A 19,203-nucleotide genomic window follows, 5' to 3' on the forward strand; every position below is an offset into this window, starting at 1 on the left:
TAACAGCCCGTGTATGGGGCCTTAAAAATAGATATTTATTGAGGTATGTGTTTTTCTATCCAACTTAAATTGGACTGATATTGCCATGTGAGGATACATTTCTTTATTGCAACCGGTCATCTGAGTTTGACCTCCATTAAAATGAATTTTGCCGTAAAAAAACCCCCACACATTATTGTTTCCCATCATTTTTATTTTTGCACAAGTTTCAATTTATACTAACTCTGAGTTGTGTTTTTCCTTAGCAACATCTCAGGCAGAGCATTTGTGCCATTCTTTTTAAAATTTAAGTATTCAAGGAAAAGACATGCCGAGCATATTTTCTCACTGTTGCAACACCATGAGGATTTTATATACAGCAATAAATACCTTCACTGGAATCACAAGAGGAACTCTTATTTCTGACCATTTCTGGGATTTAAGCCAAAATATACAGATAATGAAATCTCACGCTGTTATTGAACACATTTGGACAGAGTGATTAGCTTTTATATATTGGAGTGTGATATAATTCCTGGAGGAATGTAATAAAAGGCAGAATGTTTTCTAAAGGTGAAGTCACCTATAATATGGGGCAGCATGGTGGCTCAGTGGGTGGCACTTCTGATTTGCTGGGGTTCTGAGTTTGATTCTGACCTGGGGCACTTTCTGCATTGTATATTTCGATGTTCTCTGTGTCTGCATGGGTTTTTCTTTGGGTACCCTACCAAAAAATGCAGCCAGGTTAATTGGCTTCTTATAAAATTAACCATAGTGTGATCCTAGACCACTCCAGGCCCCTCTGCAAAGAACTTCAGAGTGATCCGGCGCTGACTTTCACCTGCCCTCCATGCCTTCTTGCACCCACCATAATCTGTCCCTTCACACGCACATCACTTGTGTCAGTATACTTTTTCCCTTGCATCACTTTGGATACTGCACCTTCTACCCAAGGCTATGCTGTATTTATGCCGAGCTGGCAGGTAGGTATGAGTAGTTTCTATTAGACTGAAGATACTGATACTCTGCCTACCGGAGCCTTGCACTTCCCCAGCCTTTCATCAAGGATGAACGCACACTGCCATTAACTGACAAACCTATTGAATAGAAGAACAAAAAAGTAAAGACAAATTGAGAAAATAAGATTACAGGCTCTGTTTCAAAAGATAATAAAGTGATTCCTACACAGTATAAAAAAAAAATAGATAACTTTTTTGTAGATTTATTTAACAGTAAAAACATCTTTAAGCAGTCCCCAGATTAGAAGTGCAGAGATCCCCATTAGTCAGTTCACAGGTTCATAGCACATGATAATGCCCCTGCACACTCCCATTAGTATAAAGACCTCCTGGGGAAGGGGATCCAATTGGAAGCTTGGAAGCCCTAAAGGATGTCCTCCCATGGTTACATCCCAAACAGAAAGGGCAGGGGGCTGACTACTGGAAGAATCCAAAAGAACCAAAGTTGAAATAAAGAAGTTTTTGATCTACAAGTTCCTTCATTCCTCTAGTTGCTGGGTAAAATCTCATGTATCTGGTTATACTTATTTACATATTTCTTTCATTGGCCATTGGGTTGATGATCATTTCCTGGGATTTTTGGCAAGGGGTGGTCCTTCCTCTTTGGAGCAGTAGATCTGGGTGGATGTTACATCAGGCCTGGAGTCAACAAGACCACAGAACTGTTAGGCCAAAAAGGGACAACCCTTTTAGAGAAGTAGGGGAGCAGGGACCCCGTGAACAAGTTTCATTCATTCCTTATACCGAACTACACATACAATACAACAGAAAACTTAGAAATAAGCACAAGCTATAACCAACATATACAGTTCATTCCCCTAAATAGAAATTTCCTAGTTAAAACTTAGGGCCTTATTTTAAACTAAAAAGTCCAACCAAACTAGAATCCACGATTGGACCTTTTTTATTATTTAAAAAATCACGATTAAATTGGATCGGGGACAAACACGAAAAAATCAAGTGAAAATCTGAATTGTACGATTTATTCAGACTTTTTTGCCAAATTGCTAGATTTTTAAGGCTTATTTTCAATAAATTTTTTGGATTTTTGCCCAAAATGTATTTTCCAGCACAGACCACAGAAACTTCCAATTAGGATAGGGACCTCTCCCACTGACTTATATACAACCTTGGCAGGTCTGAGATGCCGGATTTTCAGGTTCTGAGTTTCTCCATCCTCGGGGTGGGTTTTTATTTGGAGGGGTTGAACTTGATGGACTTTGTCTTTTTTCAACCCAATTTAACTATGTAACTATAATAAGGGGCAGATTTATGAAAGGTCAAGGTGAATTTTTGAATTCAAATTTTTTTGTGTACTTCGACTAGGGAATAGTCCAAATTCAATTTGAATTTGAAAAAAATTCTTAAATTCGAATATCGAAATTTATCTTGTACTGTCTCTTTAAAAATTCAACTTCGACCATTCTCCATCTAAAACCTGCCAAATTGCTGTATTAGCCTATGAGGGACCTCCTAGAGCCTAAGTTTTTTTGGGAAAAAACTATGATTTGAATTCGATCAAGTGCGCTATTCCTTTGATTCGTGCGATTTGGCCGAATACGGACCTATTCGATCGAAAATGGACCTATTCGGCCAATTAAAAACTTTGACTTAATTTCGATTGGTCTTTTTGAATTTTGAAGTTTTTCAAATTTGAAATTTGACCCTTAATAAATTTGCCCCTAAATCTTGAAAAATCAGAGGTTTTTTTTCTACTAAAGATTCGGATTTTATAGTACAAAAAACTAATTGTTTGAGTTTTTGGTATTCAGACTTTAATAAATAACCCCCTTAATATCAGTCACTGCAAAATTAAATTTCACTGTTTTTATTTAAAATATACATAGGTATGTAAAACTCTCCCCAGTATCTAATGAAATTATGAAACTGGACATTTAATTAAACATCAGGCAGTTCAGTATGTAGGACAGGTCAATGGTCTGATTTATTTATTTTTGAAAGAGGAATAGCTTTCTTGCCTTTTCATTGGAATTTTGCTGCCGTTTGATGCCAACTGTAGTTATTAAGAAATGTAATATTGTATTAAGCAAGCTTAAGGGTGGAGCTGTAGGGCTGTATCTGGCCAACTTCCATGAATCCTTCCACATAAATATTTTTGGAAATGTGATGTGCCTCAAACCTAGTATCTATCGGGCTGGATATCAGAGGGGTTTCACTTCCAAGCTATCCTGGTTAAGGTATAATGTTGGTCTTCATGTTATTTGTTTGTAAATTCCTTTTTTTTTTCTGCTATAGATCAAGTACATACTGCTACCATCATACATACAAATGACTCTATGATCTTGTTGTCTGTTACTTGTCATGTAAAAAATGTTTAATTGTAGAAAAGGACTTTTTTGTGTTGCTATGAAAAAACTGTATTTGCTAACTAAACTTGTTTCCAAAATATATTCCAGCAGCACTCCGGTTCAGTGAAAAAATAATTTATTTGTGCGACAAGTGAAGCAACGTTTTGGGCATAACCAACCCTTTATCAAGCTTATAAGCTTGATAAAGGGCTGGTTATGCCTGAAACGTTGCTTCATTTGTCGCACAAATTGATAAAAGGCTGGTTATGCTCGAAATAATTAATTTTTTTCACTGAACTGAAGTGCTGCTGGAATATATTTTGGAGATTGGAATTGACCTGGGCAGACAGAGTCACAGTCGGCACCCGACGCTGCAAAGACGGTGAGAATGATTGTGTAGCACTACTTTCTATGTATGCTTACTAAACTTGTTGAGACCCTGTTTCCTAACATTTGGTCTTAAAGGATAAGTAAATCTGTAAAATAAGTGAATGTAAAATTAATGAAAATTTACGTTATTTTAAGCACTTTTGAAAATTACATTCATTGTTTATTTAGTTTTTATTCAAAGATATTAAGGGACACGTGTACTATGTTTGTGAATATTCTCGTTCATCCAGGTCATGGTATGGTATAGAAATAAGTCAAATCAATTGGACTTGCTGTGTTTTTCTTGAAAGGATAAGTAAACATTTAAAATAAGTGCATGTGAAATTAATGAGGCTGCTATTCTAAGCACTTTTGCAATGTACATTCATTATTTATTTATTTTTAATTCCAAGATATTAAGGGACACATATACTGTTAATATGAATGAATTTTGTTACACTAACGCCACCTTCTGGTCAGTTTCTGACCATTCTGACCAGACCTAGTCAAGGAAGTTGTCAGGAGAAAGAAAGAGGCTGCTCTGATGTTCTTCTACTTAGGAAAAAAATTAGAAACCTTTCTCAAACCCGAAGAAGAAGAACATCAGAGCAGCCTCTTTCTCTCTCCTGACAACTTCCTTGACTACTTGGTGGACAGACTGGTAAGAAACTGACCAGCAGGTGGCGCTGTTGTAACAAAATTCATTCATATTAACAATAAATGTATCCTTTAATATCTTGGAATTAAAAATAAATAAATAATGAATGTACGTTGCAAAAGAGCTTAGAATAGCACCCTCATCGATTTTACATTCATGTATTTTAAAGGTTTACTTACCCTTTAAGAACTAAGGTGTTAGGACAATGGCACATGTAGTGATCTGGAAAGTTTTGTCTGTTTTTCTTCAATTCAAATACGGTGTGAAAAATCCACAGATCCTCCTCTAGTGCTTTTGTGTGGAAGCAGGTAATTGTCAGCACTGGTGATTTCAACACTTTATAATTAGTAATGGGCGAATCGGACCCATTTTGCTTCACCCAAAATTTGCGAAATGCCGAAAAGTTTGCCGAAACACATTAAAGTCTATGGGCGACAAATTGAGCTTCAAATTTTTGACGCACACAAATTATATGGGTGTAATTTTGGCTGCAAAACTTGGTGGGAAATTTCGCTCATCACTAATCATAATAATAGGGCAATGGAAGGTGATTGTAAAGCTGTGTCTTTATTGTGTTAAAGCCTAGAAGAAGAAACCTACAAGATCTTCCCATGAGTCATTGCCCGTATTAGTGATCAATATATCTTGTTTACGATATCTGTTTTTCCTAATCATCTGCATTTACAAGTTTGATTGGTCTGCATAAAATGTTACACATAAAACTTTCACCACAACTTTACCACAACCGACACACCAGTTCAACAAATTCCTTTTATATCCAAATACAACTTTGTAACTAACACTCTCATGCAGCAAAAACTTGCAAACTGTACTCGAAAAAGTGTTGCTGGAGAATATTCGGATACATTCACTTCTCCAAGCAGGCTAAGTAAGTTCAGGACTCTCATGCAGAAGAATGATCCACCTGGAATGATACTACAGCTATGGGATCTGGAAATCCATTATCCAGAAAGCTCCGAATTATGGAAAGGCTGTCTCCCATAGACTCCATTATAATCAAATAATGCAAATATTAAAAAATGATTTCCTTTTTCTCTGTAATAATAAAACAGTAGCTTGTACTTGATCCCAACTAAGATATAATTAATCCTTATTGGAAGCAAAATCATCGTATTGGGTTTATTTCATGTTTATATGATTTTCTAGTAGACTTACTATAATGGAAAGATCCATTATCTGGTGAACCCCAGGTCCAGAGTATTCTGGAAATAATAATAGGGTGTAGGAAATGAATAAATCTCCACTGGAAGCAATTTGTAGACCTACAAGGTAGGACACAATGAAGCAATGGTTGATTTCACATGGTGAGAAAGACTAGAGAACAAAGATGAGACTAAATGAAGGTGAAGAAATCCAGATGCAACACGGTTTTGAACTCCATAGACAAAGTAAGATCATGTGACATTAAGAAACATACCCCCCTGCTTTCAGAGGTCCTCCAGGTCACTATACAAGCCTCCCCACACACCTTTCTTTTAGGCATGAAAATCCCAGAAATACACTCGAAAAGCTCGCACAAACTGGCCACACACATTCTTACAGCAGCAAGATCTTTACTGGCAGCTAATTGGAAAAAGCCGCTAATACCGGGGGTACAGACCCTTGTAACAAAAGTTAATTGGATCAGAGCGATGGAGTCCATTCGAGCCAGGCTTTTGGATAGAAGTTATGAGGAGGAGCTGGAGTGGCATCCGTGGACCCGTTACTTGGAAGTGCTTTAGCTGAGGACAAATGTGGCGAGGTGAGCCACTGCACCTGGACGGTGTAGGACACGTTACCTTCGTTTAGATGTACTTCTATGGTTGAACGCACTGCTATTTCTGACACCTTTCCTCTATTCTTTATTTTCCTTTCCCCTTTTTTCTTTTTCTTTATCTTTCCCTTCTCAACCCCCTATCCCCCCTTTTATAATTGACAATACAGTCACTTTAGCTTTTTTGAGGTATTGGTTCATATGTGGAAACTGCATTTATAGATCTGCTGTCTAGATACCTCCGTTGTTACTACTTCAGCCGATGTCCTTTTGTTGCATTACGTTCTGCAATCTGCACTGTATTGGTAAAAATCAATAAAAATTTCAAATTTAAAAAAAAAAAAAAAAAAAAAAAAAGAAACATACCCCCCCATATTATGAATGGACACAAATAATACACAAATAATACCAAAATATTGGAAAGAATATTCACCATCCCCTGACACAGCCTTTGTGACCCAGTAAATCCCCACATTGGTCAATGAATAGAAGTGGGGTCCTTGACAAGTTCTTTACACTTACACAACAATATAGTGTCAAGATAAGAAGGTCTATGTTTCACGATGTAACAATAAGTATATTTTCTTTGTTAGATCCAGCAAATGGAGAAGACACGTGTGGTTATATTAATTCTTTTAACTGCTTCAGGGATCCTGACTCAGAAGGGTGAGTTTCAATTATCTTCAATTATGTGTAAGCCCAAAGCTCATAACTAGTAACCACCACTATATACACACTATCATCACATTTTTTGCTGTTATATATATTTTTAGTTGAAAAAAAATTTAATTTTTCGAGATTTATTATACCCCGAGGATGGAAAAAGTGCAAATCTTAAAATCCGGCATCTCAGACCTACCGAAGTTGTATATAAGAAGTTGTATATATAGGGAGAGGTCCCTATCCTATTTGGAAGTATAGGTGGTCTGTGCCGAAATAAGCCCTAAAATCTGAATATTTCAGACTTTTTGGTCAAAATTCCCCCAAAAAATGGCTTTTCTGAAAAAATCATAAGATTTTGGAAAAAAATTGCACAATTCTGTTTTTTGCTCTGCCTTTTTTTGGGAAAAACATGGAAATATTGAGCAATTCAGGAAAAAAGTGTAATAAAATTACCTGGTGGTCTAGTGGTGCGGCGGCGTGGACGGCCGCCACGCTCCTGTTCCGGCCTCCAGCGTCGGCGCCATCTTGGTTCTCTAGGGCGCACGCGGTGCGCCTGCGCGCCTCTTAAAGGTACAGGCGCGATTACGCCAGCGCGCATTGGCGCATGTTTTGGCGCGAAATTCGGAGGTATTTAAGGCCCATTCTTACTCCCAGCCAGTGCCCGTGATAGAATCTTGATTCTGGTGGTTCCTGAAGCCTTGTGCTGTCTGTTCCTGTGAAACTTGTATCTGTTATTCCGGTTTTGATCCCTGCCTATTCCTGACTATTCTGATATCCGAATCCTGACCTTTGCCTGTATCTCGACTACTCTTTCTGCCTGACCCCATCTGTTTGATTACCCGGTTTGACCCTTGCCTGCCTGACGATTCTTGATATCTGCCTGCCTCGACTCTGCCTGTCTGACGATTCTCTTGCCTGCTCCATTTGTACCGTGACCTTCGGCCCAAAAGACTATCTACCTGCCGTGCCCCTCTGCTAGCCAGAACATCTCGCCTTGTACCCCTCGTAAAGTCCAGGTGGCACCCAAGTAAGCTGAGGGCTCCTCCCAAAGCCCAACGGTGGTCACACTACTGGTGAAGCCGAGCCAAGACCAGGGTACTTGCCACCTGTTCTGGTATTGGGTGCCGGCCGTGACAAAAAGTCTGAAAAAATAATATGATTCGGATTTTCGCTTGATTTTTTCGTGTTTGACCCAGAACTGCTAAAATTGTGATTTTTTTTTTATATGATAAAAAAAGGTTCAATCGTGGATTCTAGTTTTGCTGGATTAAAATATTCAGATAAATTTGACTGATAAATAAGGCCCTTGAAATTAATTCGCAAATATTACTTTAAAGTCAGTTGCCAGGAATTTCAGAAAAGTAACAGTCAATTTTGTTTTACACTGGTCTTCATTTTCCCTTACATTTCTAAACTCTCTCTCTTTTTTTCTTTAGATATGGATGGCAAGGTGTTTCTTATGCCCAGAGAGACCAGTACATCTTACGTGCGTCTGTACCCAATGAGAAACGGTCCGATCGCCAACCTCACAGTTTGCCTCAAATGCCATACAGATCTGGCACGGACTTATACTCTTTTCTCTTTGGCAACCTCAAGCAAATACAATGACTTCCTCATGTTTCATTATACCAACAGGTTTTCAATATATGTTGGAAACCAACAATTGTTTTTTAATATACCAAGCACCGTGGAACTGAGGAGCATCTGTGTGAGCTGGGGGTCGCTGAGTGGAGAAGTGGTTTTGTGGATCAATGGCAATCCATATCCGAGAAAGATGTTTATGAAAGGGTACAGAGTCGGTGCCAACCCCATCATTATCATTGGACAGGAACAGGATAATTATGGGGGTGGGTTTGATGCTTCTCAGTCTTTTGTTGGAGAGATAAGTGATGTTCACATGTGGGATCGAGTTCTTAGTTCTCAGGACCTTATGGATGTTCTTTATAACAGTAACATATCAGGGAATGTAATTAACTGGCAAAACTTAACCTATGAAACCAAAGGTGAAGTCCTGGTGCTTCCACAACTGTGCAAATTGAATTACAAACCTGACTGTTGTAATATTCCCTCATAAGGACATTTTACAAAATTCTCCATGTGTCAAGCACCTTCACCTGTCACTGCACACATAGAGCAGGTTTTGGCCCTAAAATGCACAAACATTTTTAGGCCAAAACTGCCATATGAAGGGACATCAAGTAAATGGAATAGCATGAGGCAGAGGCAGTAAAGGTCAGGGGGGTTTTCTTCCTGCAGAACATTTGCCATGTTCCCTTGGACTTAAAGGGATACTGTCATGGGAAAACTTTATGCATCAGTTAATAGTGCTGCTCCAGTAGACTTCTAAACTGAAATCCATTTTTCAAAAGAGCAAACAGATTTTTTTTAATGTAATTTTGAATCTGACATGGGGCTAGACATTTTGTCTGTTTCCCAGGTGCCCGCAGTCATGTAACTTGTACTCTGATAAACTTTAGTCACTCTTTACTGCTGTACTGCAAGTTGGAGTGATATCTCCCCCTCCCTCCATCCCCACAACAGAACAACGGCAAGGTAACAGATAAAATCTCCCTGGCAGATTTAAGAGCAGCATTCAATATAAAAAATCCATGTCCCACTGCAACAACTTCAGTTACATTGAGTAGGAGAAACAATAGCTTGCCAGAAAGCAGTTCCATCCTAAAGTGCAGGCTCTTTCTGAAAGCACATGACCAGGCAAAATGACCTGAGATGCACAACAATATTACTAACTAAAAAAAATACAATTGTTGGGTTAGGTATGAAATTTTATATGGCAGAGTGAATTATTTGCAGTGTAATTTAGAAATAAAAGCTACACCATAAAAATCAAGACAGAATCCCTTTAAAGTTCAATGTAACAGCCATTTCCTATCCAATACCTCCCTGTGCACTTGCAAACAGAAACCTTTCTGTCACCTGGCTATTGTTATTGCTACATTGAAACTAAGAACCCCCCCCAGTATAAATAAAAAATAATTAGAAATACATATATATTAATGATTGTTGAACAGATGCTTAGATAGATTAGGGGTAGACCAGCTCTTTGCACAGTTTTTGGTTCAATGCTTTTATGCTTTTTATTTAAAAAAAAAAGTGCAAAAATATAAAGAATGAAACATGCTCCATTAAGTTAATACTGTATTTCATAAGCCGATTATTGGATATTGCAAAGATCATGAAAGAACAATGACGATGGTTACTGGTGGGTTTAAAATTTGGGTTTTGAATAGTATGTGCCATAAATGTCTCAGCGTCATTAATATACTGATAATGGATTGAGTGCCGAGGACCTTTTGTCTTTATCATCTGACTGATGGCAGCCTCATGGGTGTTAATCTTAATAATTATATGGTAGTTATGGGATTAAAGGAATAATATAATGCAAGTTTATATATTCATTTGTGCACACAAGACATTTCCTGAGAAATTCTTTGTTAGAATGATAAACATGGGTGGATATGGCAGATGTTTGATGTACCAATTATAATTAAAACAGTAATACAAGCTTCCTACTCATTTATATAACATCCCGTATGCTTTTCTGGCACAGCCTTCTAGAACAGGATCACATTCGAGCTAACACAAGGTATTTACCTACTGGCAATCAAGCAGACCTGGAAAGCCTCTACAGCAGGGGTCCCCAACCCTTTTTACCCATAAGCCACATCCAATTGTAAAAAGAGTTGAGGAGCAACACAAGCAAGAACAGAGTTCCTGAGGGTGCCAATAAGGGCTGTGATTGGCTATTTGAAAGCCCCTTTGTACACTGGCAGAATACAGGAGACTCTGGCAGTATATCTGTTTGTTTTTTTTTGCAACCAACACTTGCCTCCAAGTCTGAAATTCAAAAACAAGCTCCTGCTTTGAGGCCACTGGGAGCAACAGCCAAGGGGTTGGTGAGCAAAATGTTGCTCCCAAGCAACTGTTTGGGGATCACTGCTTTACGGTATAGGTGGGAAAGGTGGGAGACCTTAGGGGCATTTACTATACCTCCCAATCAGATATACAGGATCACTGACTAAGGGAAAGTACTCATACTTCATACTGGGCAGTACTACATGTCACATATTGAAGGGACAGTATTCCTTAATTTTTATCATTTTCTATTGGGTTTTCCTAATGGGAATTCTAAAAAATTGGTGTAATTCATTCAACTTCCACAAGGTTCCTACTGAGTTTATTATTCCAGGACTAGAAGCCAGACCTGGCCTGAAGGACAAGCTGCCCTTGCAAGACTTCTTTGGGGACAAATATGCGGAACAGATCATATCAGGGACAACCCTCTGGGGTTTCTCGTATCCTGTATTGAAAGAAACTAAGGCATGGCTGTTTGCCATGGTTATGGATTGTAAAAGCTATAGATGTATATAAAAAAGCTGTAAGTGCCAAGTCCATGGATTGTACAATCTTGGCACCTTATGCTTTAAGAGCTCATTAACCAATCTTTAAGGCTATGTGGCAGTTGTCCTAGATCCTCTATCAGTTAATTAAATATGTGGTTCCCAGTTGTGAGCTTCTACAGTATACGGAATACATGTGCTCAATAGGACACATGGGGTTCCATCTATGGTACTAACCTTCTGAGTACCCCTATATATTGGCTGGCACTTCTAATACACAGCACAGATTGTGCTACCAAGAATTTTAATTAGCAGACATCCATCAACTCAGCAACTCTTGACAAGATAGGCAGCCCATTTGCCTATGAGTGGGCCAAAAACCATGTCCATGGTTAGATACTGATCAGGCAGGTTGCATAGATCTGTTCATAAAAACAAATTAAAAAGAGCTCAAGAGTAAGCACACGCTGCATTCAACCTAAATACAAATATCATTCTTGTTTAAAAATAATGAATACTTTTAAATTATTGAAACAGTTAAATATACTTAAATTTTCCTTTACAGAATGATTTTATGATCTTTACTGGGAATCGTTCCAGTCAATATTGTAGTTGGAAAAGGTTGGGTGGAGTTGTAGGGTTGTATCTGGCCAACTTCCATGAGTCATTCCATATAAATATTTTCAGAAATGGGATGTGTGCAGTATCTACCGGACTGAATATCAGATTTGTTCTTCCAAGCCACTCTGGGGTTCAGGTATCATATTACAATTTATGTTATGCTTCTGTATATTTCTTTTGACTTCTGTATCTTCTTGTTACATACTGTTACCATCAATCGTCTACATTAACCTCTGCACTCTTATCTTTTAACTACCCATCAAACACTATAATTGTTTGTGGTTGTCAAATACTCCTTAATCCTTGTACACGTATGGGATCTGTTATCTGGAAACTCGTAATCCAAAAATCTCTGAATTATGGAAAGGCTATCTCCTATGGACTCAATTTTATCCAAATAATCTAAATTTTTTTAAAAATGTTTTCCTTTTTCTCTGTAATAATAAAACAGTACTTTGTAATTGATCCCAACTAAGATATAATTAATCCTTATTGGAAGCAAAACCAGCCTATTGGGTTTATTTAATTTTCACATGATTTTCTAGTAGACTTAAAATAAGGAGAGCCATAAGGGTTCCACTGAAGGAACCCTGAAGCTACTGCTTGGTCCTCAAGTGGATGTAGTTCCAAGGCATTCATAGGTGCAATTGCACTCAAGTTGGAAGAGGATGAAGAAGAGACTCAGTAGCACCGAGTGCAACTTTAACAATGTGCAAGGAGTGTAGAACCCCCATTGTACGTTTTTCAGGGGATCATAAAAAAATGTTGTTAAATCAGGAAATTAATTATGCATTATATATGGTGGGACCACAAAAAAACTTAAAATCAGGGTACTGTATGTAAAATTTAAGTTTTAAAGGTACCTTTTAAAAAATGGAGTTTAGTAAATACAGCTATGTGCAGGGAACTTTGCAGGAATTCCACTGCAGTATCGAACTTAAACAAGCCCTTATGACCACATCACTCTTTTATTTATTAAAACACAGGGCACATATATCAGATATGCAAAAGTGCAAAATCCATCAGTCTTGATTATGGGAGTTGGACTTGATGGACTTTGTCTTTTTTCAACCCGATTTCACTATGTAACTATGTAACTATGTATCGAACTTAAACAAGCACTTGCCTCGTAGTGTCAAAGTACTGTTTCCAACCTATAGAAGAGCTCTGTCAACCTTTGAAATTAGTAATCTGGTGGACTGAAAAATGTCAGGCTTTGTGATGTCATGGGAAGTGACATCAGCGGAAGATATGTCATGCGCGTGCACAAAACTTCTCCTCAAGTCGCCGCAACTGACGCACTTTGCTCCACTGACATCATTGAAATGTTCTGCGCACGCGCACACCGGATTTTTGTTGCAAATCATTAGAAATTGTCCGAGATCGTCAGAAATCAAGGGAATGCATAAGCATTGAAAATCTGGTAACTCCAGATAAAATCGGGGGAGTTGACAGCTCTGCTACAGAGAAAGCGTGACAGCTTCTGTCTGTGCCAAAATAGAAATAAATACAAGGAGGCGCAAAAAAAATAGACAGTTAAAACACCTTAGTTCATAGAGATATCCCAAGTCAATTAGTACATTTTTGCTGGTTAATGTAAAAAAAGATTAGTATTGGTCGTCATAGGTGAATCCAAGAGTTAGTGACAGCTAATATCATAGTTGCTGCCTCCTCATATAACCTTGGGTTGGAAATGTGTCCTCAAACATCTAAAGATAGAGGGTTGCAAAGTCATAATATAAAACTATAAAGCTTTTGATGAGAACAAAATAAAAATGCACTTGTACAATGTATAGATCAATGAACGTCCAGATCACTTACAAGGAGTCCGACTGCTGCAGCTCTGAGTACAACTAGTGTCTGACTAGTTCACAACTCATTCATAATCTTGGTATCACCAGTCCCCACTGATACATGGAGAATAAAGTCACTACTATTTGGGATAAGGAAGCCTATGTTTGGTCATGTAACAGTAGATGTATTTCTTTACTAGGCCCAGAAAATGGAGAAGATGCATGTTGTTATATTAATCCTTGCAAGTGCTTCTGGAATCCTCACTCAGAAAACTCAGAAGAGTAAGTTTCAATCTACTCCACTGATATCTATGAACAAAAGAAGCCCAAAGCTCATAACTAGTAGTACAACCAACAATAACACCAGGATCTCATTATTTACTGTTGCGTTCTGTATAGTTATTAACACTCACTAAGTTGCATATTTGTAGTGGCCCCCTACACAATGGCTAGGAGCTAGAAAGCGTCAGGTTCTGCTGGGGTTTGATCTTGGGACCTTCTGGTTTCTTCCCCTAACCACCGGGCCAGGAGAGCAGCCAGCAAGTTCACATTCATTCCTCTGCTGGGTCTCAGGATTAGTTCTTTAACCCCAGCATCCTAATTGATGGGTTGGAGTCAGCCAAACATGGCTGACCCTGCCTTATATAAGGCCAGCACTCCTCACCACAGGTGCCTGAACATCAGCATTCCTTAGCACTGTGGCATTGCCCCTAGCTAGGTTTTTGTGAAAACCTTACCTAACCCTACCTTGTCTACCTAGCCTTGTACCTTGAACTTTGCCTAGAATGTACCTTTCCTTGTCTGTCTAGCCTAAACCTTACCTTATCTTACCAAAACTTGCTCTGTACCTTGCTCTTTTTGTCTTGTTGCCCTGTTCCTGCTCTGGTCCTGTTCCTGATCCAGTCCTGTTCCAGCTCCAGTCTTGTTCCTGCTCCATGCCTGCTCCGTCCTGTCTAGTCTGCTGCTTTTCTTCGTCTGCTCCATCCTGTCCAGTCTGCTCCTGATCTGCTACTCCCAGTCAGTCCTGTCCTGCTCAGTTTGCTCCTGTTCTGCTTTCTTTGTCCGTTTCTTTACAAGTCTGACTCATCTGCCTCTTCCCCTCGTCCTGTCCTACCCCCTCTGTTCCTTGTGTGCACAGCCCCTGCCTTAAGGACTCGCCTTCTCACCTCTGCCTCCACAGCACCCCCTACCCTATCCTTGACAGAGAGCAGGGATCAGCTGTTAAATAAAGTTGTGTTGCATCCCTAACTAAGATACTAGGAGGGGCCTCTGTAGGGGAGTGAAGTTTCATAAAGGGGTATAGTTTTCCTTTAAATACACAGTCTCAAGCTTGCTGTCCAAGATGATGAACTTTTTAGCCTGGCTTGATCCTTCTATAGATCAGATACTTGACATTTAGTTAGACATGATAGTATCCCTTATTGAAGTTAATCATGAGAGAATTGCCAGGTAATTCAGTGTACAAATAAAAGCTGATGATGATTTGCCTTTGTTTTTATCTTGCCTTATATATCTAAACTTTCATTCTTCAGATATGGATGGCAAGGTGTTTCTCTTCCCTAAAGAGACCAGTACATCTTATGTGCGTCTGCACCCAATGAAGAACGGGCCTCTTGCCAACCTCACAGTTTGTCTCAAGTCCCACACAGATCTGGCACGGACTTATACTCTATTTTCTTTGGCAACAGCAACCAAAGACAATGACTTCCTCATGTATCATTATCCCAATAAGTTTTCCATAAATGTAGGCAACCAACAAGTGAATTTCAATATACCAAGCACTGTTGAACTGAGGAGCATCTGTGTGAGCTGGGGGTCAGTGACTGGAGAAGTGGTTGTGTGGGTCAATGGCAATCCATATCCAAGACTGATATTGATGAAAGGGTATAACGTCAATGCCAACCCCATCATTATCATTGGACAGGATCAGGATAATTATGGGGGTGGGTTTAATGCTGCTCAGTCTTTTGTTGGAGAGATAAGTGATGTTCACATGTGGGATCGAGTCCTGAGTTCTCGGGAACTTATGGATGTTCTTTATAATAGGGACCTGTCTGGCAATGTAATTAATTGGTATAATTTAACCTATGAAATGAAAGGTGATGTCTTTATACTTCCCCAACTATGTAAAATAAATTACAGACCTGATTGTTATAATACTGCCACATAAGGACTTTGTACAGAAAACGTTTTCAAGCCAAAATCCACCCTGTGCAGTAACATGTGGGGAGAAGGAAAGTAAATGGCGGAAAGCAAATGAGGTACCACCAAACACCGGCTTTTCTACACCGGCTGAGGATCTGCCACATGCTTCTTAGCCTTACAAATTCAATAATACAGCCTTGATCCTATGGGGCAAATTCACTAAGCGTCAATTCTCTAGCGTTGGTCATTTTCGTTACTTCGCAAATTCACTAACGAACGCTGGCGTAAATTCGCTAGTGTTACTTTGCACCCTTACGCCTGGCAAATTTTCACAAAGGACGTAATTTTTGGAAAAATATTTCCGCTCTTTTTCAGCCTATCACCCATAATATAGAAAAAACGCCAGCGTTTTTTGGGACTTAGAAAAATTTTGAACTTTTTTTGAAGCAATCCCTATCGACTCTATTGCGCTTTGCCTGGTCTGAGGTGGCGAAGGAAGTCTAGAGTAAAAGGTAGCGTTCAGTACAATGTGCACGTTAGTGAATTAGCGAAGTAACGCCTGGCGCAACTACGGATCTTAGTGAATTTGCCCCTATATCTCCTTGTAGGAACAGAATCCTTTCTCATTTCTTGGCTATTCCTATTTACAGACTTGTTCTCCCCCATAAAGATAAATAAAAAATGATTAGAAATGCAAACAAAATAATGGCTGTTGAATGGAGCTTACACAATGGGATGGATAACATACTTTGTTTTTTTGCATATTAGATAATATGGTTTGAGATGCAAAAAAAGGCATTTAACCTGGTAGATAGGAATATGTGCTGTATGTATTAAAGATTCATAGGTTGAGGCACTAAATCATTTCAGTTTTTATCAGATTTGAACGAAGACGCAGCATGCAGTGTTCGGAATCTGACAGTTGTGTTGTGTCAGATCAGATTTTTTGTAACAGTCCCGTTATATTATGACCCATGCGACTGCAACTGACTTGGTTGCGTTTTGCCAACCTGACACCATCCGAACTAAATAAATAAATAACTAACTAAAACTAATTAAAAAGCTTAACATTGGGCATTCTATAACATGTTAGAAGTTAAAGAGAAAATTCGCCAGCCAGCGGTTTGCATTTGAAAATAACTATTACAAAAAATGAGGCGTTAGCACCACACTTTGGCCAAAAGATGTAAGCTCACGTGCCACGTCAAGGCTCATTGTACGTGAATCCTACACTATTGTCATTCTAAATATTTAGTGCATTTAAAATCAAGTCCCCCAGCAAACAGTGTAGTAAGACCATTGTGCACTTACCCTTAACTCAGGAGCTCTAGTGAGAAAGCAGGGAACTTTTAAAGGAGAACTAAATTCTAAAAATGAATAGGGCTAAAAATGCCATATTTTACATACTGAACTTATTGCACGAGGCTAAAGTTTCAGCTTGTCAATAGCAGCAATGATCCAGGACTTCAAACTTGTCACAGGGGGTCACCATCTTGGAAAGTGTCTGTGACACTCACATGCTCAGTGGGCTCTGATTGGCTGTTGAGAAGCTAAGCTTAGGGCTCGTCACTAATTATCCAGCAGAAAATGAGCTTCCCTGGCTGTAATATAAGCTGATGCTACAGGTTTGCTGATTATTAAATTCTGATGCTAATTGCACTGGTTTCTGTGCTGCCATGTAGTAATTATGTGTATTAATTATCAATCAGCCTTATATTGTGACATTTCTATTCTATGTGTACTGTATATTGTGAGTGGGTCCCTAAGCTCAGTAAGTGACAGCAGCACAGAGCATGTGCAGTGAATCAGCAGAAAAGAAGATGGGGAGCTACTGGGGCATCTTTGGAGACACAGATCTTTACTGCTAAAGGGCTGTGGTTGCCTTGGGCTGGTACAGAAACACAAAACATGATGAACAACATTTCTACCCTACTTTTATAGTTAGGCTGTAGTTCTCCTTTAAAGGGATCCTGTCAAACATGTTTTTTTTTCAAAACACATCAGTTAATAGTGCTACTCCAGCAGAATTCTGCACTGAAATCCATTTCTCAAAAGAGCAAACAGATTTTTTTATATTCAATTTTGAAATCTGAAATGGGGCTAGACATTTTGTAAATTTCCCAGCTGCCCCTGGTCATGTGACGTGTGCCTGCACTTTAGGAGAGAAATGCTTTCTGGCAGGCTGCTATTTTTCCTTCTCAATGTAACTAAATGTGTCTCAGTGGGACATGGGTTTTTACTATTGAGTGTTGTTCTTAGATCTACCAGGCAGCTGTTATCTTGTGTTAGGGAGCTGCTATCTGGTTACCTTCCCATTGTTCTTTTGTTTGGCTGCTTGGGGGGAAAAGGGAGGGGGGTGATATCACTCCAACTTGCAGTACAGCAGTAAAGAGTGATTGAAGTTTATCAGAGCACAAGTCACATGACTTGGGGCATCTGGGAAATTGACAATATGTCTAGCTTCATGTCAGATTTCAAAATTGAATATAAAAAAATCTGTTTGCTCTTTTGAGAAATGGATTTCAATGCAGAATTCTGCTGGAGCAGCACTATTAACTGATTCATTTTGAATTTTTTTTTTCCCCATGACAGTATCCCCTTAAACCCCAGCCAATTAACATACACATGTAAATCATTCCCTGTTATAGAATATAGAAAGTTTTCACATGGCTTTCATTTCCACATACCAAGGGCATATTTATCAAGGGTCAAATTTCGAATTGAAAGTACTTCGAAATTCGAATTCGAAAAGACCAACTGAAGTGAAGTCCATGGTCCGTATTCGGATTGTACGATCGAAGGAATAGAGCATTAGATTCGAAGTCTTTCCCCAAAAAAACTTTGATTTCTCAAAGTCCACCAATTGACTCCAAATAGGTTCTAGGTGGTCCTCCATAGGCTAAAACTGCACTTCGGCAGGTTTTAGATGGCGAATGGTCAAAGTTGAAGTTTTAAAGAGACAGTACATGATAAATTTCGAACTTCAAAGTTTTTTTCAAATTTAATTAAATTTGGACTATTCCCTAGTCGAAGTACACAAAAAATAGCTCGTAATTCGAAGTTTTTAACTTCGAAAATTCACCTCGACCTTTGATAAATCTGCCCCCAAAGTGTTACGAATATGCTTGATTCCCCCGTTAGAGTCTGAACAATCAAGAATTTTTTTCAAAGGTTGGGTGACATCAGCTCTGGTAATGTAAGTTGTCTGGGATTCAGAATTAGACTACACACACCCCCACACCCACAAAGTATGTTTCAAAATCTGCACGGTAAGCTACTTTTCTGCACGCTAATGTGAGGTTTATGGGATTGTCGGAAAGACACATGCAGAGGATATATGGCATTTGCTAATGGGCTAGGGCAGACAGTTGTTTTGTGAAAGTTACATTTAATGGGGGGGGGGATTCCTTGTCCTTTAAAGATGAGTGGATACCTGATGTCACATCAGTAACTCCTCACAGTTCCAAGAACTCTTCAGTATTTTCAGTCCCAGTTCTGTGTTGTACTGTCCG

The 19,203-nt window shown here is 38.9% G+C and overlaps 2 protein-coding genes across 2 annotated transcripts; both read left to right on the forward strand.

Annotated features, from left to right (window-relative positions):
* Positions 1-3,103: 3,103 nt before the first annotated feature.
* Positions 3,104-9,121, forward strand: LOC121397554 (mucosal pentraxin-like). Its single transcript, XM_041574411.1, has 3 exons — positions 3,104-3,196; positions 6,702-6,774; positions 8,208-9,121. Exons 2-3 carry the CDS (start codon positions 6,711-6,713, stop codon positions 8,843-8,845), a joined length of 702 nt encoding a protein of 233 aa, XP_041430345.1. The 5' UTR covers positions 3,104-3,196; positions 6,702-6,710; the 3' UTR covers positions 8,846-9,121.
* Positions 9,122-11,670: 2,549 nt separating this feature from the next.
* On the forward strand, positions 11,671-15,964 carry LOC108700593 (mucosal pentraxin). The gene is made up of 3 exons (XM_041575035.1): positions 11,671-11,889; positions 13,747-13,828; positions 15,079-15,964. The coding sequence occupies exons 1-3, from the start codon at positions 11,707-11,709 to the stop codon at positions 15,714-15,716; spliced, it is 903 nt and encodes a 300-aa protein (XP_041430969.1). The 5' UTR covers positions 11,671-11,706; the 3' UTR covers positions 15,717-15,964.
* Positions 15,965-19,203: the final 3,239 nt, after the last annotated feature.

Source organism: Xenopus laevis, chromosome 8S (assembly GCF_017654675.1).
Source record: "Xenopus laevis strain J_2021 chromosome 8S, Xenopus_laevis_v10.1, whole genome shotgun sequence".
NCBI classification, from domain to species: domain Eukaryota; kingdom Metazoa; phylum Chordata; class Amphibia; order Anura; family Pipidae; genus Xenopus; species Xenopus laevis.